This window comes from Salvelinus fontinalis, chromosome 2, assembly GCF_029448725.1.
Source record: "Salvelinus fontinalis isolate EN_2023a chromosome 2, ASM2944872v1, whole genome shotgun sequence".
Taxonomy (NCBI): Eukaryota; Metazoa; Chordata; class Actinopteri; order Salmoniformes; family Salmonidae; genus Salvelinus; species Salvelinus fontinalis.
In genome coordinates this window covers 73,941,839-73,967,771 of record NC_074666.1, presented here as the reverse complement: position 1 = coordinate 73,967,771, position 25,933 = coordinate 73,941,839, and the positions used below count along the sequence as shown (strand labels likewise).

Here is a 25,933-nt window from a genome sequence, read left to right as displayed (position 1 = left end):
GGTAGTGGTCACCATGGAGATGGGCTAGACTTGGGGAGCTATCCGGCTTACTGGAAACATGGTTTATTGTTGACTTTCAGGGAAGGGGAGGGGGTCTGCTTGTGGGGTGAGGGGTGGGAGGGGAGCATGGTCTCTTACTTCCTGGTAGTATGGACGTTTGCTCAGCGGGGCATTCTCTCATTGTCCATGCATCTAAATGCATCTCTCTCACGTCTCAGGTCAGGTGTGATGACTCGTGGCCAGGCTTGTCAAAAGGCAAGTCGTAAGGATGTTGCACATATAATACATGCACCCTTCCAAGAGCCCTTTCATTCACAACATTAGTAAACTATTTATATTACAAAGTGAGAAAATCTAAATATGATAAAAATGCAGAGAAGGCATTTATCAATATTAATAAAAATAAGGTTATCACATATGAATGACATTCCAGTGGTACTATGGTGCAATAAGATTGTGTTTAACACTTGTCTATTTAGAGAATTGCAACACATTTTTAGTCAGGTGATATCAAATGTTGTTTTTATATCCTCATACTGTGTTCATCAACTAAGCTGCAGGTCTGGGAGACTGTTTTCCCCGTGGCCTCATCACAGCAGATAAAAAGCCTTATTTCCCAGACTTCATTAGCATTAGTAATATAGGAGTGTATTGTGGCATTCCTGAAATAAAAATGTGAAATGTTGTGCTTTGCTGCCCTCTTGTGAACTTCTTTCAAAAATGTAAAATGGCGTGCACTAGGACCCGGTCGTCACTAGTTAACACAGCCACAATGTCACAATTATGGCTAACCTCCGTCTATTTCTACAATTTATCTTGTTATATTCAGATTTTGAACCTAACCCCATGCCTAACGCTAACCTTAAATTAAGACCAAAAATATATAATTTTTTACGATACAGACAATTTTGACTTTGTGGCTGTCTATTGGAAACCCCAGGACGATTTGACAGCAGTCTACCTATCAAACATGGCTGACCAAAACAAAACATCAGTTAAAGTAGAAATCGGCAATGAATTACTAAAGTAAGTGTACAGTTTAAACGCCGTGTCTTTGAATAGGCACTGGGTGAATCGATTCTTACATAATAGTTTTTGTCAAATAAGTTAGCCAATTTCATACAGTTTTGTTGTGAAATTCGAGCTGTTATAAACGTGTTAGCAGTTAGCTAACGTTAGCTAACCCATTCATAGACGCTAACTGCTACTGACAACGCTAGCTAGGCAATCTGAATGTGGTCGTCTTTATCAGCGAGGTCAAATATTTTAATATTTTTCTAACCGAACTAATTAAATGGAAGACCGGCATTTTTTGGTGGTGATTTCTTACCATATATAGTGCGAAAGACGTGTAGCCAGTGCTGACACCAATTGTAAACAGTCAGTCCTTGCAACTTATTGTGCTTCTGATTCAATGACAGCCCATCTGAGCTGTTCGAAACCCGCACGCGCAGCCACAAGATCCCGGTGCGCGGGCAGAAGGATTTCATTCCCACTGGGTCGGATCAGCAAAAGGATTGGCTTCAGCAGAGTTTGGACGAGCACTGGAATCTAGTATCTGAGGAGCGAGTGGAGAGGTTGTGAGTAATGGATGGAGCAACCAAGGACGACTAGAGTGACAGCTACTAGTATAATTAGATACTGTATGTGTCATCAACTTTAGACTGTTGGTGTGGTTAGATGATTATACCTAGTCCATATGTATTTGCAGCTAAACAAACATGTCAGTTCATTGGTGTTACTGTGCTTTACAGCTGGTGGCGTGACTGACTCCTTGTATGTTTTTGTGCCCAGAGGGAACCTGGTGAAGGCAGTGTGGATTCCCAGTGACATGATAGTGGAGCTGCAGTCACCAGCAGTGAGTAATGGTCCATCAGAGAGAGCGAAGGACTTTGTCATGACAAGCTCTCTCCCTCTGCTGATGTCTATTCGAACTTACCTAGAGCTCACCTCTCATTAACATTTAGTATAGGCTAATGTCTAAAGATTTCACATGAAAACTGACATTACATTACTTCTCTGTTCTGCTGTAGGGGAAGTTTTGGCAGACTATGGGGTTTTCTGCCCATGGTAAGCAATGTCTACATCCAGAAGAGGCTCTCTATCTAATGGAGTGTGTAAGTGCATGGGCTCAGCGTTGCCAATAAATATGTTAATCGGGGAATTGTTATTAGCTCACACCATTCAGGTTATAATTATTCCTGGTCGGATTGTTGTTCACCTAATAAAGACATTTCCATTAGTTTGATACATGTGGATCCAAATAAGACAAACACAGTTTGTCATTTCTATCTTAGAATTGTTATCCCTTGTGATTCTCAAAATGAATAGGGAAACCTGCAAGTGTTCTACCAAGACCTGCCACTGTCCATCCAAGAGGGCTATGAGAGATTTCTATACTTGAAGACAATGAGTATACAGCATTACCAGGTATGAGAAAATATAATAAAATTCCAGCTAGTCTAAACTTATGATTTGACCTAACGTGATGATTTTATTTCCTCTAAAGGTTTTTGGCCATTTGAAGCGACTTGGTTATGTGGTGAACAGATTTGATCCCAGGTAGTTGTCTCCCTCACAGGCATGAACTAGTCTAGATTCTAAGGCCATTCCTTTCCTTTAACTTGAACCTTTTCCTTAGTTGCTTGTAAGCGACTGTATTTATGATCTGAGGATTGGTGTTGTTCCCTGTAGTTCTGTGCTATCGCAGTATGAGAGGCAGTTGAACCTGCCCCAGTCCCGAGACAGATCAGGAAGACTTCCGAAGAGGAAACGCAGCCACAGCCCCACCTCCAGGTGAGTGAGCAGACACAGACACACCCAGTTTATATTTAGACATGGTTTAATCACTCAGTCAACCGACACTCCTAAAAGCATTACTGTTCAATGTGAAACCCTGCCGTTCTGCCTCTTCTAATGCGCTCCAGGCACACAGGAACACAGGAGGGCCCCACTTCTAAGAGAATGGAGGAGGAGAAAGACTGCAACAGAGAGGAAGAGGACAAGAATCCTGACTCTCTTCCAGATATTTCAGCCCCAGACATTGACGAAATCCAGACAACATCACACGTTGACCCCACCACTTCAACCGAGGGCGGCCAGGGCAGGAGCTGGTGGTCAACGGAAGGCTCCCCAGACCCTGACTCTGAGCTGCCAGGTCAGCCCCAGAGCTCCCCTCGCTGGGACTTCAGCTCCATCCCCTTCCCAGACCTGGGCTCCAGACGCTGGCTCCCCAGCAGCCTGACCTCCCCAGACCCCTGCCTGCTGCCCGGGGCTGTGGGGTCAGTGGGGGCCTGTGATGTGGCCCCCTGGCTGCAGAGGCTCAACCTGCGGGAGGTGAGGATGTCCCGGCGTGAGTGGGAGAGGGAGCGGGACAGGGACCGGTACCGGAGGGACATCAACCAGGACAGAGAGGTACGACGTTGCAGGAACTGGGCAGAGTACCAGGAGCTACAGGAGAGAAGGATTCAACGGAGCCGCAGAGATAGGCCAGCACACCTGTGGGAGGGGCCGGTCACACCCCTACATGACCCTGCACAGGTCACTTCAACTGGTAAAACTAATCTGGACTTCATTGCTGTCAATGACAAGTTCATATAAGTTTCGATATCTGTTTACTCTCTGTGATTCATCGTTACATGAACTCATTATCCCATGTGGTTTACCGAAGTTGAATTACATTTTTCATAAGCAGCATCTTGAATGGTTAAATGTCTAAATGGTTTTGACGTTTCGTCCTTCTTGGACGCAGGTGAGCTGCTGGATAAAATCAGTGTGATCAAATCCACACGGCTGCTGGAGGGAGCATCCAGGTATTCCTCTTTAGTATCTTATCACGAACCCTGAAGTGAATTTAGTAGGAAATGCTAGCTGAGTGTTCCATCCCGGTTAGTGGTAATTGTCTCTCCCTGCTCATTCATCATAACATCTATTAAGATGCGTGAAATTACAGTTAATGAAAATGTACGCTTAATCCAGTATAAACTAATGTATAGAATTTATTATACAGGAGACAAAATTCACAAATTCTACAGCTCAATGGCAGAGTCATGTCTTAAGTGTAAAACTAATAATCACTCAATAATCCATGCTTTCTGGGAATGCTGTAAAGTTGTGGGCAGAGCTAGAAAGTTGACTGTCAGGAGTATTACAATATAAATGTACTTTTAATCGGTCTTCATATTTCAAGACATTGCATATGGGGGTGTAGTGAGATATCCAATGGGTTGGACAATTCTCTTCTCATCTTGAAAAAAACGTATACTAAGAACGGGCAAATCAATTCATCCACCATAATTAACACAATGAAAAAATCTAAGGATTTATTATGTAAATATTTAAATAGTTTGGGCAACAGAAAAACAAATTGATACAATTTCAGGCCAAGTGGCAATCAATAATACAGGCACTATGGCAATCAATAATACAGGCACTAAGGATGGGGGTGTGAGCATGTGGGTCTGGGCAGATGAGATGTAGTCATTATTTGTGTGTATCTGTAAGTTGTTGTTCGTTTTGTATATGGAGTGGAAAAATGTATAAATAATAAGACGAGTGAAACCCTATACTGTGGGTTTGTTGAATATGATTAACATTATGTCCTAGGATGATATATACCATATGACGTAGAGGTGCCTGCCATAGAAATATATTACATCTATTTCTAAGCTGCCTGCCTTGTGTTTGACATTGGGCTTTGTCTTCTCAGTTTGAAAGGTTCAGAGGAGTGGAGAATCTGTTTCAACATTTACCAACCCGACACGGTCGCTGAATTCAAGAAGAGTGCTCCTGGAAAACCCTATTCTCGCATGTGTGTGTGCAGGTAAACATCCCAAAACTGGCACGGGGTGTTTGCATACTTTATAATCAGTAAAAAATAATATATTAAAAAATAATACCATTTTCCAAAGAGATGACACAAGACCACCTGCCATCGAAAGTAATCCTAAATGCACTATTATCAAATGCTACTGCACACTGAATAATGTCTGCTGTCTTCTCCCAGTTTCGATGGTCCAGTGCCTGACTTGTGGACACTGAAATTGCTGGCTTTCCAGAGTGGGGATGTCCCGGTCACCTATGCAGTGGTGGACCACGGGGACATCTCCTTCTACTCCTTCAAGGACTTCCAGATACCCGCAGACACGTCCTTCTGAGGGCCTGACCACAGTAAACAGTCACACAGCCCTGGTTTTACTACTGCACCATGCCAGGGCTGCCTGCGGTGGATCTGAAACTCTGCAACTGGAACTAATGCCAAAGAAATGAACGAAACGGAATTCTCTTAGTGAATTGATGGACTGCAGTCCTCACACTGTTTGATGCTGTAGTATGCCTTCCTCCTGTGTTGCAGACTTCTTTTAGTGGCATATGATCATCTGCATCTGATTGAAGGTAACCTACATTGTCTCCTCTCCAAACAATGTCACCATGTCTTATACCAAGCATGGTTTTGTAAAGCCTCTGCGATTTTGAACCGAATTGGCTCGGTTTTCTTCTGCCTTTATCTCATCACAACCATTGGTTTTCTGGTATTCATATACTGTATCACGAGTGGCTTCACTATGTATATACTTAGTATAGATGCAGTATGTGTAGATCATACGTATATGTCAACCCTTTATTTTTGTCTATCTGCCCATATTTTAGATCCAATCAGCTTTACTGCCTGGCCTTTTGTTGTTGTAACCTCACATGTTTAAGTTACCTGACTCTTGTTCTCATGTTTTTGTTTCAAATTGCTTGTAAATGGTGGCCTGTATTTTTAGAGTTTATCGTCACATTATGTCTTTGTGGTTGAGTTATTGTTGCATTGTTCTCATTGTCCTTCCTAACAAAACCAATCCCCCAAAACCCAAGTAGTGCCTACCATACACATAACATTACATAACATTACATACATAAAGAAAACAACCTTTATTCTACTTTTATGACATTCTGTCTGAAATCTATGGGACTAGTAAGCCTGTGTAATAACATGTTCTTTCCATTTCCTTTGGGTGGCCTAATCTGAAGATGTAAAGCACATACTCTTCTTTCTTATATCAGTCCACAAACTCAGTGGTGTTAAAACATTGAGATGAGGTTACTGACCACAACCTGCTCCTCTCAGCTGTAGTTTACCAGCAAACCCTGTCCAGCAGTCCATCTGTGATGTGCAGTACAATAAATACACTGGATCTCCACCCTTCAGGATCACATTGTCTCTAAGTCAATAGGTTAGGAGGAGATTTGATCCATAATAGAAGGGCCATTCCATGAAAAGTGCCTTTTGATATTTTCTGTAGAAATTATGCACCAATATTGCATTTTAACAGCATGTTCTATTAAATTAAGTGCCCTTACTATAGACCACATGGATAATTAAATTAATATGAAGAAAGGCATGCTAGAGTGCCAAAATTCAGCATTAACCCTGTGCTACTTCTCGGAAGATTTTAGCCCACTTAATCCCAACATATCTCCATGTTTCCACCATCATTGTAAAGCCCTAGTTATTTTGTTGCTTTGACAAAGTCATTTCTGAAGATTATGATTTATTTCATCTGATTTATTTCACATAACAGGTCAACCCTGTTATGTGAACTGAACTCTCATTTTTAATATGGTGGAACTATTCCTTTTTAAATATTTTTCAAAAGAAACACATGAACATCTAATAGTCAAATCATGAGCTGGTGAGCTGGTTCTACTCTCTTTTCTTTTGCCGTTTGCTGGTGTTTTGTGGTGGAAAACTGAGCGGGTCGAACATAACACGTCAACCCTGTTACCCATAGACAGGCTAGACAATTTTTTACAATTTCATTTTTATGAAGCTTGCATTTAATTGCTACTCACTGTTTCACCCAACAAGCTTCCATTCCCGTCACATTCCCAGGGATTTATGGCTGATTTAAAAATACATATTAAACCCTGTTACGGTCCACCGTGTTACTTTATTTAGCCCTTAATAAGCACGTACTCTAGTCATTTATTTAACTTCTTTAGATGAGAAAACATGTTTTATGAAGTTGAACATGTGCTCTTTATGACAGATTGTTAAAATGAGGTGAAATCAACAAAATAATTTGACTAAGTTAAACTTTTCAAATGGCACTGAATTTGTGGAATGACCCAGAAGGTTTTGGCTTGAACACTCTGTACCTCTGACAATGGCCCTGAGTAAAGTCAACTAGCCACGTGATTGAGCCACACTCACATAATGTTCTCACACACATATAAAACACAGCCCACTCCCACTTGGACACCATTCTGCTGGACCTGTGAGCCTAAACATACAGCAATGAACACTCTGTGGCTTCTGTGTTCACTCGCTCTAATGGGTGAGTTCTCATTTTTGATTTCTCTCAGCTCCTCTTTCTCCTTGTTTGTCTTTGGCTTCTAAGAAAATAATACATTTTATGGCACATTATTGAAAATGGAACTTGCTTATGAGTCCCATATTCTACCACGTACGGATAACACATCCACTGTGCCACTATTTGTATCAGTTGTGATCCATGTCTTCTGTAATCTAAGGTAGGGTCTACTCTCCTAAGCAGGTGGTGTCTCCACTACGGAGGACTGTTCCTATCATCGTCTTCAGAAACACTTGGGTCTGTCACAGAAAAATGAAAGCACAACAGGTCTGCGGCCTGTGGTGCACTGGACCAATTCTACACTAGTTATGGTAGACATGATTCTGTTTGGTATTATGGATTTGGTAAGTGTTTGTCTTTAAACCATCTGCCAAAATTTTGTTAGGTGAGCTCTGCCCTGAAACTAATATATATATATATATATATACATACATATACATACACAATGAGTAAACAGTATAAAAATATATGATATGTTGATATCAATATTATAGTATATCAACAATTAATATAAAGTATAATAATAATATTGATAATATAATATATCAATATAAATAATGATATCAATCTGATACCCAACTGTGCAGTTGATAACATGGCATACAACCGTTGGTTGATGCAATATAGTTGGCCTGGAACGAGACCTATGTTTGATGCAACACTTGGAGGATCATCCATACAAGTTGTCTTACAGGAGACACATGCTGCGTGTTTAAGGAGAGAAGTATTTCATTTTTTTCTTTATGGCTACGTAATCTATACAGTGCCTTCAGAAAGTATTCACATCCCTTGACTTTTTCTACATTTTGTTGTGTTACAAAGTAGGATTAAAATGGATTTAATTGTCATTTTTTGTCAACAATCTACACAAAATACTCTGTCAGTGGAAGAACAATTCTAACATTTGTAAAAACTTTATGAGAAAGAAAACACTAATATATCTTGGTTAGATACATATTCAACCCCCTGAGTCAATACATGTTTAGAATCACCTTTGGCAGCGATTACAGCTGTGAGTCTTTCTTGGTGAATCTAAGAGGTTTCCAAACTTGGAATGTGCAACATTAGCCCATTTATTATTTTCAAAATCTTTCAAGCTCTGTCAAATTAGTTGTTGACCATTGCTAGACAACCATTTTCAGGTGTTGCCATAGATTTTCAAGTGGATTTCAGTCAAAACTGTAACTCAGCCACTTAGGAACATTCAGTGTCTTCTTGGTAAGCAACTCCAGTGTAGATTTGGCCTTGTGTTTTAGGTTATTGTCCTGCTGAAAGGTGAATTCATCTCCCAGTGTCTGGTGGAAAGCAGACTGAACCAGATTTTCCTCCAGGATTTTGTTTAGCTCCATTCAGTTTATTTTTTTATCCTGAAAAACTCCCCAGTCTTTAACGATTACAAGCATACCCATAACATGATGCAGCCACTGCTATGCTTGTGTGGTGTCTTTGGCTATGCCAGATTAATTGCTATGACATGCTATTCTATAAAATAATTTCTCCGTAATTAATATTACCTGATTGAACTAATCATGTAAATGTAATTAACTAGAGAGGGACACCACGAAAGAATATTTATAGAGCTGTTATCTTCCGAATAAACTCTTAAAGATTTAGTAATATTTCACATCCATAGCGGCCACATTAATCGTAATTTTATTCAGTCTCATCTGAAAGTTGTAAATCCTTGGTTATCTGCAAGAATCCTGGCTAACAAGTTGAATCAGCAATACAAAATTGGGTTTAATTATTTATTTACTAAATACCTAACTAATCACACAGAATCACACATACACAATTAAATCATAACTTGATTACCAATTACCATCATAAAGGAAAACGTCCCTAGCGGGCGGAATAGATATGACAGCTTGTTACACAAAGGGAAGGGGCTGAGTTTTAGTAAAAGCGCGGGAGACTGGGACAGAGGCGAAGCTGTACTATCGTAAATACAGTATCTTATGCATTCTAAATTACCGCCCATTTAGAAAAGGAAAATGCAATAAATATTTACTCTGAGCTGCGCTTCAGTAGGTTGGTGGTAGATGGAAGACCGTCTTGCCAAACCGAGTCCTCTGTCCTTTGAAGAATGTCTCTGGTGGTCACTGCATACGTTGGAGTAACGTCGATGTGTAGTAGACGGGATACTCTGACTGTCCTTCCTAACCTGCGTTTGTAGCAGCTGTTGCTAACTCAACGGCTAGGAGGTATCACTTCTGTAGTGAATACGAGTTCAAAGTTCATACCATTTGCAACCAAAGTCCATGCTGATGTTGGCTTAGTTCTGTAGTTATTATCTGAACCATTCTGACATCGGATCGTCATCCTAATGTACCCGGAACAGGAAGTTATATTTTTGTCAATGGCTTTTATAGTGGAGGGAGAGGGGTGTGTCTGAAAAGTTTATAACCCATGTCTCTTCACAGGGGCGGGCCCCTGGTTGAGCAGAAGCCCAAACTTATGAAAACCCAAATCTCTAATTTGGAAGCTAAAATTACATTTAATCTCTTCACAAATAATTTCATATTCAAACATTTGAATTAAACAACAATTCCATGTGAATCCGATACCTCTGACGTTTAAACTTTCCACAGTAGAGTTTATGTCATTCTATCATTGATGAGAATGTGTCAGAGGGCAACCGAACTGACATAATATACCTTAAGTACCACCGCATATGTTCAGTTGGTCGGATTACCAGAATATAGTTCATTTTTTCCCCCAACTTCTGATGTTCCCAGAATCTCTATGTTAACCAATGGGTTTTCTTATGTCACATCAGTTATAGTAGGGAGAGGGGAAAAAGGGGGAAAGAGGTATTTATGACTGTCATAAACCTACCCCCAGGCCAACGTCATGACACTTGAAAATATGGAGAGTGGTACTCAGTAATGTATTGGATTTGCCCCAAACATAACGCTTTGTATTCAGGACAAAAAGTGAATTGCTTGGCCACATGGTTTGTAGTTTTATTTTAATGCTTTGTTATAAACAAAATGCATGTTTAGGAATATTTATATTCTGTACAGGCTTCCTTTTTTCCACTCTGTTAATTAGGTTAGTATTGTGGAGTAACTACAATGTTGTTGATCCATCCTCAGTTTTCTCCTATCACAGCCATTAAACTTTGTAACTGTTTTAAAGTCACTATTGACTTCATGGTGAAATCCCTGAGCGGTTTCCTTGCTCTTCGGTAACTGAGTTAGGAAGGACGCCTGTATCTTTGTAGTGACTGGGTGTATTGATACACCATCCAAACTTTAATTATTAACTTCACCATGCTCAAGGGATATTCAATCTCTGCTTTTGATTTTTTCTTTTACCAATCTACCAATAGGTGCCCTTCTTTGGGAGGTGTTTGAAAACCTCCCTGGTCTTTGTGGTTGAATCTGTATTTTCCTTTAATACTGCAGTGTTGCCCTGAGTCAACAAATTACATTTTAGGCTGGGGGTACAAAAGATTATGATTGGATTATCATTTGTAAGCCCCAAACCTAAAAAAACAAGAGCTAAACATTTTTTGGGATGAAAAACAAAAAGGCATGCAGTATATGGTACTGTAGTGTTTATAGCTTAATGTGGTTATTTCAATAATGTCAGCAGTTTGTTAAGAAGTGTGCAATTGCATTTCTGTTAGTACATATACATGGTACACTCTTAGGGGAAAATATCTAGAATCTAAAGGGTTATTTGGCTGTCCCCATAGGAGAACTCTTTGAATAACCCTTTTTGGTTTCAGGTAGAACCATTTCCTCAGAGGGTTGCATGTAGAGCCTTTTCCACAGAGGGTTCTACCTGGAACCAAAAAGGGTTCCCCTATGGAGACTGCCCGAAGAACCCTTTTGGAACCCTTTTTTCTAAGAGTGTATGTACTACTACCACCACTTATAGGTAACTGCCAAAATAATGGAAACACTTGAGTAAATGAGGAATACAAAGTATTTTGAAAGCAGGTGCTTTCACACAGGTGTGGTTCCTGAGTTATTTTGGCTACCATGGCTATGCCCCCATAGGATGACAATGGACATTAGTGGTCACTGAATGGTTTGATAAGCATGAAAATTATGTAAACCATACGCCATGCCAAGCTGTCTCAGTCACCAGATCTCAACCCAATTGAACACTTATGGGAGATTCTGAAGCGGCACCTGAGACAGCATTTTACACCACCGTCAACAATACACCAAATTATATTTATTGTGGAAGAATGGTGTAGCATCGCTCCAATAGAGTTCCAGACACTTATATAATCTATTCCAAGATGCATTTAAACTGTTCTGGCTCGTGGTGGCCCAACGCCCTAATAAGAAACTTTATGTTGGTGTTTCCTTTATTTTGGCACATTCCTTTACCTGCACATCAATTTGAATTTATTCATTTATGATTGTCTGCAGAATGAGAAGTCCTCAACTTTCACCAGCTATGTCTTAATCTCAACAGTAAGTACAGATGCTGTTGATATTTATTCACTCCTATTTATTTCCCTTACGGTCTGTTGTAATAATAATTGATTTTAATGTACGTTTACTTCTTAACCCCTGTATTATGTACAGGCCTGGGTGAATTACTTCATAGCTTGGGAACCAAAGGAATTTTGTGGAATTTCAAAAATGACTGTTCCGAGAGAACGGGTCTGGATACCAGATATAGGTATCCAAGAAGAGTGAGTACCATTCATAAGTCTCAGCAATATTTCAGCAGTCAACACATATTCACTATGGATAGATTTCCCCCCCCCCTTCTGTTTCCTTAAAATTAAATGCATTTGAATAGCTTTGTAATTATACTATAACATGATAACAAAAGTGATCCTTCTCTACTTCCTCGTTAGCCTTTATGTACAGTCCATCACAATGAAATACCGTTTATCAAAGAGTTTCCACAATTTGTATGTTCGATAAGGGGTCAAATAACACTAAAAGTGCTCATGCCACAAAGTATATACTACATAACATGCCAATAAAACACCTGTCGTTGCTGTATCTTTCATTGCTGTCGTCCAACAACGACGAGACAGCCTACAGGGAGGAGGTGAGAGCCCTGGTGGACCGGTGCAAGGAAAATTAACCTCTCCCTCAACAAAACGAAGGAGCTGATCGTGGAGATGGCCGAGAGAGATCGCACCCATCCACATGGATGGGGCCGCAGTAGAGTGGATCAAAAGCTTTAAGTTCTTCAGCATGGATATCACTGAGGACCTGAAATGGTCCCTCCACACCGACACTGTGGTGAAGAAGGCGCAACAGGGCCTCTTCAACCTCATGAAGCTGAAGAAATTTGGCTTGTCCCCTAAGACCCTTAAGAACTTCTACAGATGCACCATTGAGAGCATTCTGTTGGGCTGTATCACTGCCTGGTATGGCAACTGCACCACCCACAACCGCAGGGCTCTCCAGAGGGTGGTGCGGTCAGCCCAACACTTCACTGAGGGCACACTGCCTCCAGGACATCTACAACACCTGGTGTCATAGAAAGGTCAAGAGGATAATCAAGGACCTCAGCCACCCGAGCCACAACATAGTCATCCGCTACCATCTAGCAGGCGGAGACAGTACAGGTGCATCAAAGCTGGGACCGAGAGACTAAAAAACAGCTTCTTTCTCCAGGCCATCAGACTGCTAAACAGTTATCATTAGACGGCCTCCGCCCAGTACCGTGCCCTGCACCTAGCCGGCTACCACAGGGTACTCTACCCTGCACCTTAGAGACTGCTTCCCTAAGTACATAGTCATTGAACACTGGTCACTTAAATTGTTTCATAATGTGTATTGGTCAAAAATTGTTTGTGGTTAGAAACAGATAAGATTAACATTCCTGCAACATTATTTTGTTAACTTAATTTCTCAGATACAATTAACTTTATAAGTACTGTATTATCAACATAGTTCATCCATTTAACTACTGCTGTACATACATTTTTCCTACATATATTGTTCATACTGTCTACACACCAGGTCTTTATATTCCGGACTCTGACATTGCCCTTTCCGATATCGCTCGATCTGATATCTTAATTTCCTTTTGGTGTATTAGTTTTGTCCTGCTAGATATTTACTGCATTGCTGGAGCTAGAAACACAAGCATTTTGCTGCACCTGCTTTAATGTCCTGTTCTGGAGACACAGGTGCAGTTGGTGAGTTTGATACAAAACGAGTAAAGCGTCTGACATGAAAACAGAAACAATACTGCCTGGTGAGAAAAACTACAGAGTGACAGATATAGGGGAAGTAATCAGGGTAGTGATAAAGTCCAGGTGTGCATAATAATGGTTGTCAGGTGTGCATAATGATGGGTTGCCAGGACCGGTGGTTAGTAAACTGGCAATGTCGAGCGCCGGAGCGGGAGTAGACGTTACACGACCGCTAATCTGTGTACGGGACAAATACACTTTGATTGGATTATTTGTAGTTGATTGTCAACCATAGAAACCATCACGATATACTGATAAAAAGTGATCATCTTTCAGCTAGCCTTTGTAGGGAACAAACAATGGGCATTGGAGCTGAATACGAGAACCCTATGTCTCTGTGTGTTTAATGCGCTGTTTCAGCGGAAAAATACAAAGCTGCTTTTATGAAAAGTCTGTTTGGTGTCCTTTGAAACCGGATCTCAGTCTGGGATAAGATGAACAACATTTTTTGCCTTGGCACTGTCCCACTAAACTATACTTCTGAACTTGACTTCCTTTACCAATTTCCCCATTAGATGTTTTATATAATGTTGTAACTTTGTAAATCTTTTAATTTTGGGTCCTTCATAATAGCTGAAGAGGTCCATCAGCCACTCCTTGGGCTACAATACCTATTTTGCCATTTGGCCTGGACACCTTTTACTGCCGATACGGAACCCCGCCGATCCCTCACGACTGGTCTACCGTCATAATCCGCCTGAGGGGGTTTTCAACAAGCTCCTCCGTCGCTACGTCCCCTGAATGCCCATCTGCTAGCTGCGGGCCGCTAGCTGTTCAGAGCATATCGGACTGTTAGCTGAAGAGGTCCATCAGCCAATTTTCTTGGGCTACAATACCTATTTTGCAAATTGGCCTGGACCCTTTTACTACATGGAGCCCTGCCAATCCATCACAACTGGTTTGCCGATGTAACCGCCCGAGGGGGCTACAACTGACTCTTCCGTCGCGATGTCCCCCTAAGGCCCTTCTGCTAGCCCCGGCTAGCTGTCTGAATCGCTGTGTCTCCAGCCCGCCTAGCTACTCCCTAAATCAAATCAAGTTTATTTTATATAGCCCTTCGTACATCAGCTAATATCTCGAAGTGCTGTACAGAAACCCAGCCTAAAACCCCAAACAGCAAGCAATGCAGGTGTAGAAGCACGGTGGCTAGGAAAAACTCCCTAGAAAGGTCAAAACCTACGAAGAAACCTAAAGAACCAAGCTATGAGGGGTGGCCAGTCCTCTTCTGGCTGTGCCGGGTGGAGATTATAACAGAACATGGCCAAGATGTTCAAATGTTCATAAATGACCAGCATGGTCAAATAATAATCAGGAGTAAATGTCAGTTGGCCTTTCATAGCCGATCATTAAGAGTATCTCTACCACTCCTGCGGTCTCTAGAGAGTTGAAAACAGCAGGTCTGGGACAGGTAGCACGTCCGGTGGACAGGTCAGGGTTCCATAACCTCAGGCAGAACAGTTGAAATTGGACCAGCAGCAAGGCCATGTGGACTGGGGACAGCAAGGAGTCATCATGCCCGGTAGTCCTGACGCATGGTCCTAGGGCTCAGGTCCTCCGAGAGAGAGAAAGAAAGAGAGAAGGAGAGAATTAGAGAGAGCATACTTAAATTCACACAGGACACCGGATAAGACAGGAGAAGTACTCCAGATATAACCAACTGACCCCAGCCCCCCGACACATAAACTACTGCAGCATAAATACTGGAGGCTGAGACAGGAGGGGTCAGGAGACACTGTGGCCCCATCCGATGATACCCCCGGACAGGGCCAAACAGGAAGGATATAACCCCACCCACTTTGCCAAAGCACAGCCCCCGCACCACTAGAGGGATATCTTCAACCACCAACTTACAATCCTGAGACAAGGCCGAGTATAGCCCACAAAGATCTCCACCACAGCACAAACCAAGGGGGGGTGCCAACCCAAACAGGAAGATCACGTCAGTAACTCAACCCACTCAAGTGATGCACCCCTCCTAGGGACGGCATGAAAGAGCACCAGTAAGCCAGTGACTCAGCCCCTGTAATAGGGTTAGAGGCAGAGAATCCCAGTGGAGAGAGGGGAACCGGCCAGGCAGAGACAGCAAGGGCGGTTCGTTGCTCCAGAGCCTTTCTGTTCACCTTCACACTCCTGGGCCAGACTACACTCAATCATATGACCTACTGAAGAGATAAGTCTTCAGTAAAGACTTAAAGGTTGAGACCGAGTCTGCGTCTCTCACATGGGTAGGCAGACCATTCCATAAAAATGGAGATCTGTAGGAGAAAGCCCTGCCTCCAGTTGTTTGCTTAGAAATTCTAGGGACAATTAGGAGGCCTGCGTCTTGTGACCGTAGCGTACGTGTAGGTATGTACGGCAGGACCAACTCGGAAAGATAGGTAGGAGCAAGCCCATGTAACGCTTTTTAGGTTAACAGTAAAACCTTGAAACCAGCCCTTGCCTTAACCAGCCCTTGCCCAGCCCTTGCCTTAACCAGCCCTTGCCAGTGTATGGAAGCTAGCACTGGAGTAATATGATCAAATTTCTTGGTTCTAGTCAGGATTCTAGCAGCCGTATTTAGCACTAACTGAAGTTTATTTAGTGCTTTATCCGGGTAGCCGGAAAGTAGAGCATTGCAGTAGTCTAACCTAGAAGTAACAAAAGCATGGATACATTTTTCTGCATCATTTTTGGACAGAAAGTTTCAGATTTTTGCAATGTTACGTAGATGGAAAAAAGCTGTCCTTGAAACAGTCTTGATATGTTCGTCAAAAGAGAGATCAGGGTCCAAAGTAACGCCGAGGTCCTTCACAGTTTTATTTGAGACGACTTTACAACCATCAAGATTAATTGTCAGATTTAACAGAAGATATCTTTGCATCTCTGTTTTGTCCGAGTTTAAAAGTAGAAAGTTTTCAGCCATCCACTTCCTTATGTCTGAAACACAGGCTTCTAGCGAGGGCAATTTTGGGGCTTCACCATGTTTCATTGAAATGTACAGCTGTGTGTCGTCCGCATAGCAGTGAAAGTTAACATTATGTTTTCGAATGACATCCCCAAGAGGTAAAACATATAGTGAAAACAATTGTGGTCCTAAAACGGATCCTTGAGGAACACCGAAATGTACAATTGATTTGTCAGAGGACAAACCATTCACAGAGACAAACTGATATCTTTCCGACAGATAAGATCTAAACCAGGCCAGAACTTTTCCGTGTAGACCAATTTGGGTTTCCAGTCTCTCCTAAAGAATGTGGTGATCGATGGTATCAAGACTCCATGATCACTCGGCTATGCATGCCTCTCCCTAATGTCAATATGCCTTGTCCATCACTGTTTTGGTTAGTGATTATTGTCTTATTTCACTGTAGAGCCTCCAGCCCTGCTCAATATGCCTTAGCTAACCCTTTTGTTCCACCTCCCACACATGCAGTGACCTCACCTGGTTTAAATGGTGTCTCTAGAGACAATACCTCTCCCATCGTCACTCAATGCCTAGGTTTACCTTCACTGTATTCACATCCTACCATACCCTTGTCTGTACATTATGCCTTGAATCTATTCTTCCGTGCCCAGAAACCTGCTCCTTTTACTCTCTGTTCCGAACGCACTAGACGACCAGTTCTTATAGCCTTTAGCCGTACCCTTATCCTACTCCTCCTCTGTTCCTCTGGTGATGTAGAGGTTAATCCAGGCCCTGCAGTGCCTAGCTCCACTCCCATTCCCCAGGCGCTCTCATTTGTTGACTTCTGTAACCGTAAAAGCCTTGGTTTCATGCATGTTAACATTAGAAGCCTCCTCCCTAAGTTTGTTTCATTCACTGCTTTAGCACAGTCTGTCAACCCGGATGTCCTAGCCATGTCTGAATCCTGGCTTAGGAAGGCCACCAAAAACCCAGAAATTTCCATCCCTAACTACAACATTTTCAGACAAGATAGAACTGCCAAAGGGGGTGGAGCTGCAATCTACTGGCATACTATCCAGGTCTGTGCCCAAACAATTTGAGCTTCTACTTTTAAAAATACACCTTTCCAGAAACAAGTCTCTCACCGCTGCCGCTTGCTAGAAAGCACCTTCTGCCCCCAGCTGTGCCCTGGACACCATATGTGAATTGATTGCCCCCCATCTATCTTCAGAGCTCGTGCTGTTAGGTGACCGAAACTGGGACATACTTAACACCCCGGCCGTCCTACAATCTAAGATAGATGCCCTCAATCTCACACAAATTATCAATGAACCTACCAGGTACAACCCCAAATCCGTAAACACGTGCACCCTCATAGATATCATCCTAACCAACCTGCCCTCCAAATACACCTCTGCTGTCTTCAACCAGGATCTCAGCGATCACTGCCACATTGCCTGCGTCCGTAATGGGTCTGCGGTCAAACGACCACCCCTCATCACTGTCAAACGCTCCCTAAAACACTTCAGCGAGCAGGCCTTTCTAATCAAGGAAGAATATTGACCTCATTCCGTCAGTAGAGGATGCCTGGTTATTCTTTAAAAGTGCTTTCCTCACCATCTTAAATAAGCATGCCCATTTAAAAAAATGTAGAACCAGGAACAGATATAGCCCTTGGTTCACTCCAGACCTGACTGCCCTTGACCAGCACAAAAACATCCTGTGGCGTACTGCATTAGCATCAAATAGCCCCTGCGATATGCAACTTTTCAGGGAAATTAGGAACCAATATACACAGGCAGTTAGGAAAGCAAAAGCTAGCTTTTTAAACATAAATTTGCATCCTGTAGCACAAACTCCAAAACGTTCTGGGACACTGTAAAGTCCATGGAGAATAATAATCCATGATAATTGAGAATTTCAATAAGCATTTTTCTACGGCTGGCCATGCTTTCCACCTGACTACCCCTACCCCGGTCAACAGTTCTAACAGTCCTGCACCCCCCACAGCAACTTGCCCAAGCCTCCCCCATTTCTCCTTCACCCAAATCCAGATATCCGATGTTCTGAAAGAGCTGCAAAATCTGGACGCCTACAAATCAGCCGGGCTAGACAATCTGGACCCTCTCTTTCTAAAATTAATCGCCGCAATTGTTGCAACCCCTAGTACTAGCTTGTTCAACCTCTCTTTCATATCGTCTGAGATTCCCAAAGATTGGAAATCTGCCGCGGTCATCCCCCTCTTCAAAGGGGGAGACACTCTAGACCCAAACTGTTACAGACCTATATCTATCCTACCCTGCCTTTCTAAGGTCTTCGAAGGCCAAGTTAACAAACAGATCCCCGACCATTTTGAATCCCGCCGTACCTTCTCTACTATGCAATCTGGTTTCCGAGCTGGTCATGTGTGCACCTCAGCCATGCTCAAGGTCCTAAACGATATCATAACCGCCATCGATAAGAGACAATACAGTGCAGCTGTATTCATCGACCTGGCCAAGGCTTTCGACTCTGTCAATCACCACATTCTTATCGGCAGACTCAACAGCCTTGGTTTCTCAAATGACTGCCTCGCCTGGTTCACCATCTACTTCTCAGACAGAGTTCAGTGTGTCAAATCGGAGGGCCTGTTTTCCGGACCTCTGGCAGTCTCTATGGGGGTGCCACAGGGTTCATTTCTCGGGCCGACTCTTTTCACTGTATACATCAATTATGTCGCTCTTGCTGCTGGTGATTCTCTGATCCACCTTTACGCAGATGACACCATTCTGTATACTTCTGGCCCTTCTTTGGACACTGTGTTAACTAATCTCCAGACGAGCTTCAATGCCATACAATTCTCCTTCCGTGGCCTCCAACTGCTCTTAAATGCAAGTAAAACTAAATGCATGCTCTTCAACCGATCGCTGCCCACACCTGCCTGCCCGTCCAGTATCACTACTCTGGACGGTTCTGACTTAGAATATTGGGACAACTACAAATACCTAGGTGTCTGGTGAGATTGTAAACTCTCCTTCCAGACTCACATTAAGCATCTCCTATCCAAAATTAAATCTTGAATCGGCTTCCTATTTCTCAACAAAGCATCCTTCACTCATGCTGCCAAACAAACCCTTGTAAAACTGACTATCCTACCGATCCTTGTCTTCGGTGATGTCATTTACAAAATAGCCTCCAACACTCTACTCAGACTGCATCCAATTTGCTATCACAGTGCCATCTGTTTTGTCACCAAAGCCCCATATACTACCCACCACTGTGACCTGTATGATCTCGTTGGCTGGCCCTTGCTTCATATTCGTCGCCAAACCCACTGGCTCCAGGTCATCTATAGGTCTTTGCTAGGTAAAGAACCGCCTTATCTCAACTCATTGGTCACCATAGCATCACCCACCCATAGCACGCGCTCCAGCAGGTATATTTCACTGGTCACCCCCAATGCCAATTCCTCTTTTGGCTGCCTTTCCTTCCAGTTCTCTGCTGCTAATGACTGGAACGCATTGCAAAAATCACTGAAGCTGGAGACTTATATCTCCCTCTCTAACTTTAGGCACCAGCTGTCAGAGCAGCTCACAGATCACTGCACCTGTACATAGCCCATCTGTAAACAGCCCAACCAACTACCTCATCCCCATACTGTTATTTTTTTCTTCTCCTTTGCACCCCAGTACATCTACTTGCACATTCATCTTCTGCACATCTATCACTCCAGTGTTTCATTGCTAAATTGTAATTATTTCACCACTATGGCCTTTTTATTGCCTTACCTCCCTTATCTTACCTCATTTGCACACACTGTATATATACTTTTCTATTATGTTATTGACTGTAAGTTTGTTTATTCCATGTGTAACTCTGTGTTGTTTGTGTCGCGCTGCTTTGCTTTATCTTGGCCAGGTCGCAGTTGTAAATGAGAACTTGTTTTCAACTGGTCTACCTGGTTAAATAAAGGTGAAATAAAAAAACAAGCTTTGATGTTATTCAGAAGTAACATATCATTGTCTCCCTTGGTAAAGAAAGTACATTCTTACAGTGGCCAAATACTGATGTATCTTTGTCTGCACTTTCAGCATCTCTGATACAAGTAGTACCATATTGAGCCCATATGTCCAGGTGCATCATAATTGGTTAGCTCAAGTGATTGACCAGCGCCGGCTAACCACTTCCTGCAAGATGGATCTTTATAGGTTCCCCCTTGATACCCAGAGCTGCAGCATCACCTTTAAGTCCATGATACACAGAGGTAACCCCCCCCCCCCCCCCCTCACACACGTGTCTTTGTACCTTAGCCTCTTTCATCAACTCCTTTTTCTCATCTCCTTTTCAGAGGGCTGTACTATACAAACATGTAACATCAACAAAATATTTTATCTCTTCAGCATCAGAAATAAAATTGCGGGCATTCGCCAGCACCACTGCAGTAAACCACATAACTAGGGAGAGCATGACTACACTGGATGAATGGGACTTCCTGGGCATTGCTATGACTGAGGAAGAACTAAATTATGGTGGTGATGAAAAATGGCATCAGCTAATATACAAGGTATTAATTGAGGCAAATTACAGCATGATCTTTAAATAGAATGACTTTTGTTATATTAGGACTATTTCATAATTTGCAAGAGACTAATACAAACTGAAGGGATCACACTTGTCCCTTTCATAATTATAATGAGTATTATTGATAAGTATTTTTTGTCTATTGTGCATTCTAATTTATATGATCCTTTTCCCCCTCCATACAGATCACCTTACGAAGGAGGCCACTATTATATATAATCAACCTTGTGGTACCAATCGCCTTTTTTCTTGTGTTGGATTTGGCCTCCTTTTTCATCAGTGAGGCCAAAGGGGAAAAGCTAGGCTTCAAAGTGACCATACTCTTGTCCATCTCTGTCCTATTGTTGATTCTCAATGACATCCTGCCCTCCACAGCAAACAACCTGCCAGTGATAGGTGAGAGGTTACCACATTATTGGTTTACAGCACGGTAAATACAAGAACCCCCCTCCACATTGTATTTAGCCTTATGTCATTTGCACAGTCTTATTCTCATCTTTATTCTGAGTATTTCCCCATAATCTCCTAAGTGTTTTCATTTTACAGTTAAGGTCGGAAGTTTACATACACCTTAGCCAAATACATTTAAACTCAGTTTTTTCACAATTCCTGACATTTAATGCTAGTAAAAATTCTCTGTTTTGGGTCAGTTAGGATCACCACTTTATTTTAAGAATGTGAAATGTCAGAATAATAGTAGAGAGAATGATTTATTTCAGCTTTTATTTCTTTCATCTCATTGCCCGTGGGTCAGTAGTTTACATACACTCAATTAGTATTTGGTAGCATTGCCTTTAATGTTTAACTTGGGTCAAACTTTTCGGGTAGCCTTCCACAAGCTTGCCACAATAAGTTGGGTGAATTTTGGCCCATTCCTCCTGACAGAGCTGGTGTAACTGAGTCAGGATTGTAGGCCTCCTTGCTCACACACACAGGGCTTTGTGATGGCCACTCCAATACCTTGACTTTGTTGTCCTTAAGCCATTTTGCCACAACTTTGGAAGTATGCTTAGGGTCATTGTACATTTGGAAGACCCATTTGCAACCAAGCTTTAAATTCCTGACTGATGTCTTGAGATGTTGCTTCAATATATCCACATAATTGTCCTTCCTCATGATGCCATCTATTTTGTGAAGCGCACCAGTCACTCCTGCAGCAAAGCACCCCCACAACATGATGCTGCCACCCCCGTGCTCACGGTTGGGATGGTGTTCTTTGGCTTGCAAGCCTCCCCCTTTTTCCTCCAAACATAACGATGGTCATTATGGCCAAACAGTTTTATTTTTGTTTCATCAGACACAAATTTCTCCAAAAAGTACGATCTTTGTCCCCATGCGCAGTTGCAAACCATAATCTGTCTTTTTTATGGTGGTTTTGGAGCAGTGGCTTCTTCCTTGCTGAGCGGCCTTTCAGGTTATGTCGATATAGGACTCGTTTTACTGTGGATATAGATACTTTTGTACCTGTTTCCTCCAACATCTTCCCAAGGTCCTTTGCTGTTGTTCTGGGATTGATTTGCAGTTTTTGCACCAAAGTACGTTCATCTCTAGGAGACAGAACGAGTCTCCTTCCTGAGCGGTATGACGGCTGCATGGTCCCATGGTGTTTATACTTGCGTACTATTGTTTGTACAAATGAACGTGGTACCTTCAGGCGTTTGGAAATTGCTCCCAAGGATGGCTGATTTCTTTTGGTCTTGGCTGATTTCTTTTGATTTTCCCATGATGTCAAACAAAGAGGCACGGAGTTTAAAGTCAGGCCTTGAAATTCATCCACAGGTACACCTCCAATTGACTCAAATGATGTCAATTAGCCTACCAGAAGCTTCCAAAGCCCCGGCATAATTTTCTGGAATTTTCCAAGCTGTTTAAAGGCACAGTCAACTTAATGTATGTAAACACCTGACCCACTGGAATTGTGATACAGTGAATTATAAGTGAAATAATCTGTCTGTAAACAATTTTTGGAAAAATTATGCACTAAGTAGATGTTCTAACTGACTTGCCAAAACTATAGTTTGTTAACAAGAAATATGTGGAGTGGTTGAAAAACTAGTTTTAATGACTCCAACCTAAGTGTATGTAAACTTCTGACTTCAACTGTATATCATTGACATCTCCCTTTCTCCAGCTATTTACTGCATCGTAATCTTTGCCCTTACGGGCCTCAGCCTCCTGGAGACAATGCTGATGAGCTTCCTGATTGATATGGACAGCAGGGTTGATCAGGACGTCCAGACCTCTGCTAAGACCTGCAAAGAGACTCAAGAAGAGACTGAATGCCGAAGAGGTAAAATCTGTTATTTTGTCATTCTCATAAGAGATTGATTATGATCCAGGACATTACTGAGGCCATAGAAGTAGAATATAATACCCCCAACACAATTGATTCGACTCCAGAAACTGCAAGAAAACCTTCCAATTTTATTCTTAGAGCCTGAGAGAGATGCTGAGAGTAGCCTGAAGAAGGTGGACACCTTTAACAAGAAGGACCTTGATGGAGACTGGCTGAACAACCCCCACCTGCTGCAGCTGATCCTAAAGGAGGTGCAGAACATACGGCAGGAATGGTTCTCTGTTAATGTGAGATGTGGCCAGAAGAAGCCTGGGTACTGGGAGAAAGTGGCCAGGCGCATTGACCAGGCTTACTTTTGCCTTTATCTCATTACCACCATTAGTTTTCTGATATTCATAAGTTTCATGTGGCTTCACTAACTGTGCACAGTGCATTTACAATATATGAGGATTTTTAGGCTCTTTGGGTTACTTATATGCATAATATTGGTACTTAATGGTAAATAATACTGGTAAATTCCAATAAATTATTATTTATAAATAGCTGTTTCCCTGCAAGACCTGTAGACTAAAGCTTTTAATATATTTTACATTTTCTTCATTACCTAACCTGACTTAGGTTCACTTGGCTACTGCTTCTGTTGTTAAGGCTATTGTTCATGTCTGTGATTGAGCTAACTGAAATAAATAAATTACTATTTGCAACATATTTATTAAGTTGTTTCCAGTAGCGGTGCGTGGGAAACATCTATGGGCAAGCCTCCCACCAAAACATCATATTAGAACCTATGTGTTGTGATAATTGCGTTGTTTGCTCTATAACCTGTTAGTTCATGTGCCTTGCCACCGTGATATACAGTGCATTCGAAAAGTATTCAGACCCCTTGATTATTTACAGCTTTATTCTAAAATGTATTTAAAAAATATAAAAAATATCATCAATCTACACACAATACCCCATAATGACAAAGTGAAAACAAGTTTTTAGAAATGTTTGCAAATTTATTGCAAGTTAAAAACTGAAATACCCTATTGACATAAGTATTCAGACCCTTTGCTTTGAGACTCGAAATTTAGCTCAGGTGCATCCTGTTTCCATTGATCCTTCAGATGTTCTACAACTTGATTGGGGTCCACCTGTGGTAAATTCAATTGATTGGACATGATACGGAAAGGCACACATCTGCCTATATAAGGTCTCACAGTTGACAGTGCATGTCAGAGCAAAACCAAGCCATGAGGTCGAAGGAATTGTCCGCAGAGCTCCGATACAGGATTGAATCAAGGTACAGATCTGGGGAAGGGTACCAAAACATTCCTGCAGCATTGAAGGTCCCCAAGAACACAGTGGCCTCCATCATTCTAACATGGAAGAAGTTTGGAACCAGCAATACTCTTCCTAGAGCTGGGCTCGGCAAAACTGAGCAATCTGGGGAGAAGGGCATTGGTCAGTGGGGTGACCACGAACCCAGTGGTCACTCTTACAGAGTTCCAGAGTTCCTCTATGGAGATGGGAGAACCTTCCAGAAGGACAACCATCTCTGCAGCACTCCACCAATCAGGCATTTATGGTAGAGTGGCTAGACGGAATCCCCTCCTCAGTAAAAGGCACATGTCAGCCCGCTTGGAGTTTGCCAAAAGGCACCCAAAGACTCTCAGACTATGAAAAACAAGATTCTCTGGTCTGATGAAACCAAGATCACGTCTAGAGGAAACCTGGTACCATCCCTTCGGTGAAGCATGGTGGTGCCAGCATCAGGCTGTGGGGATGTTTTTAATTGGCAGGGACTGGGAGACTAGTCAGGAGGAAGGCAAAGAGGAATGGAGAAAAGTACAGAGAGATCCTTGATGAAAACCTTCTCCAGAGCGCTCAGGACCTCAAACTGGGGCGAAGGTTCACCTTCCAACAGGACAACGACCCTAAGCACACAGCCAAGACATCGCGGGATTGGCTTCAGGACAAGTCTCTGAATGTCCTTGAGGTGCCCAGCCAGAGCCCGGACTTGAACCTGATCGAACATCTCTGGAGAGACCTGAAAATAGCTGTGCAGCAACGCTCCTCATCCAATCTGACAGAGCTTGAGAGGATCTGCATAGAAGAATGGGAGAAACTCCACAAATACACGTGTGCCAAGCTTGTTGCGTCATATCCAAGAAGCCTCAAGGCTGTAATCGCTGCCAAAAGGGCTTCAACAAAGTACAGATTAAAGGGTCTGAACACTTATGTAAATGTGATTTAAATTGTTTTAATTTTTAATGCATTTTCAAGCATTTCTAAAAAACTGTTTTTGTTTTGTCATTATGGGTATTGTGTGTAGACTGATTAGATGTTTTTTTGTCCATTTTAGAATATTGCTGTAACGTAACAAAATTCTGAAAAAGTCAATGTCCTGAATACTTTCTGAAGGCACTGTATAGGCCTAACACCGAGACAATAAGAAGACACACTGGCAGAATAAATTCAACCTTCGTTTCATCACAAAACCAGAGTTTCACGTCCTGACCTTAGTTCCTTTTTTATGTCTCTATTTTGGTTTGGTCAGGGCGTGAGTTGGGGTGGGCATTCTATGTTGTTCTATGTTTTGTATTTCTGTGTTTGGCCTGGTATGGTTCCCAATCAGAGGCAGCTGTCTATCATTGTCTCTGATT

At 42.2% G+C, this 25,933-nt stretch overlaps 2 protein-coding genes across 5 annotated transcripts; both read left to right on the top strand.

Annotated features, from left to right (window-relative positions):
• Nucleotides 1-752: 752 nt before the first annotated feature.
• On the top strand, nucleotides 753-6,185 carry LOC129825380 (tRNA-splicing endonuclease subunit Sen54-like). 3 transcript variants are annotated; one of them, XM_055885454.1, is made up of 11 exons: nucleotides 753-1,026; nucleotides 1,422-1,580; nucleotides 1,795-1,858; nucleotides 2,034-2,117; nucleotides 2,332-2,430; nucleotides 2,510-2,562; nucleotides 2,695-2,796; nucleotides 2,928-3,553; nucleotides 3,752-3,812; nucleotides 4,709-4,810; nucleotides 5,006-6,185. In XM_055885454.1, the coding sequence occupies exons 1-11, from the start codon at nucleotides 971-973 to the stop codon at nucleotides 5,154-5,156; spliced, it is 1,557 nt and encodes a 518-aa protein (XP_055741429.1). In that variant the 5' UTR covers nucleotides 753-970; the 3' UTR covers nucleotides 5,157-6,185. The 3 variants fall into 3 exon arrangements, with proteins under 3 accessions (XP_055741429.1, XP_055741422.1, XP_055741437.1); XM_055885447.1 differs by having other exon boundaries at nucleotides 754-1,026; nucleotides 4,709-4,822; XM_055885462.1 differs by lacking the exon at nucleotides 753-1,026 and having other exon boundaries at nucleotides 1,570-1,643; nucleotides 4,709-4,822.
• An 827-nt stretch (nucleotides 6,186-7,012) lies between these two features.
• LOC129825398 (5-hydroxytryptamine receptor 3A-like) lies at nucleotides 7,013-23,993 on the top strand. 2 transcript variants are annotated; one of them, XM_055885496.1, is made up of 9 exons: nucleotides 7,013-7,322; nucleotides 7,542-7,702; nucleotides 11,750-11,794; nucleotides 11,909-12,018; nucleotides 20,500-20,672; nucleotides 20,809-20,972; nucleotides 21,175-21,385; nucleotides 23,121-23,279; nucleotides 23,424-23,993. In XM_055885496.1, exons 1-9 carry the CDS (start codon nucleotides 7,202-7,204, stop codon nucleotides 23,702-23,704), a joined length of 1,425 nt encoding a protein of 474 aa, XP_055741471.1. In that variant the 5' UTR covers nucleotides 7,013-7,201; the 3' UTR covers nucleotides 23,705-23,993. The 2 variants fall into 2 exon arrangements, with proteins under 2 accessions (XP_055741471.1, XP_055741463.1); XM_055885488.1 differs by having other exon boundaries at nucleotides 7,539-7,702.
• Nucleotides 23,994-25,933: the final 1,940 nt, after the last annotated feature.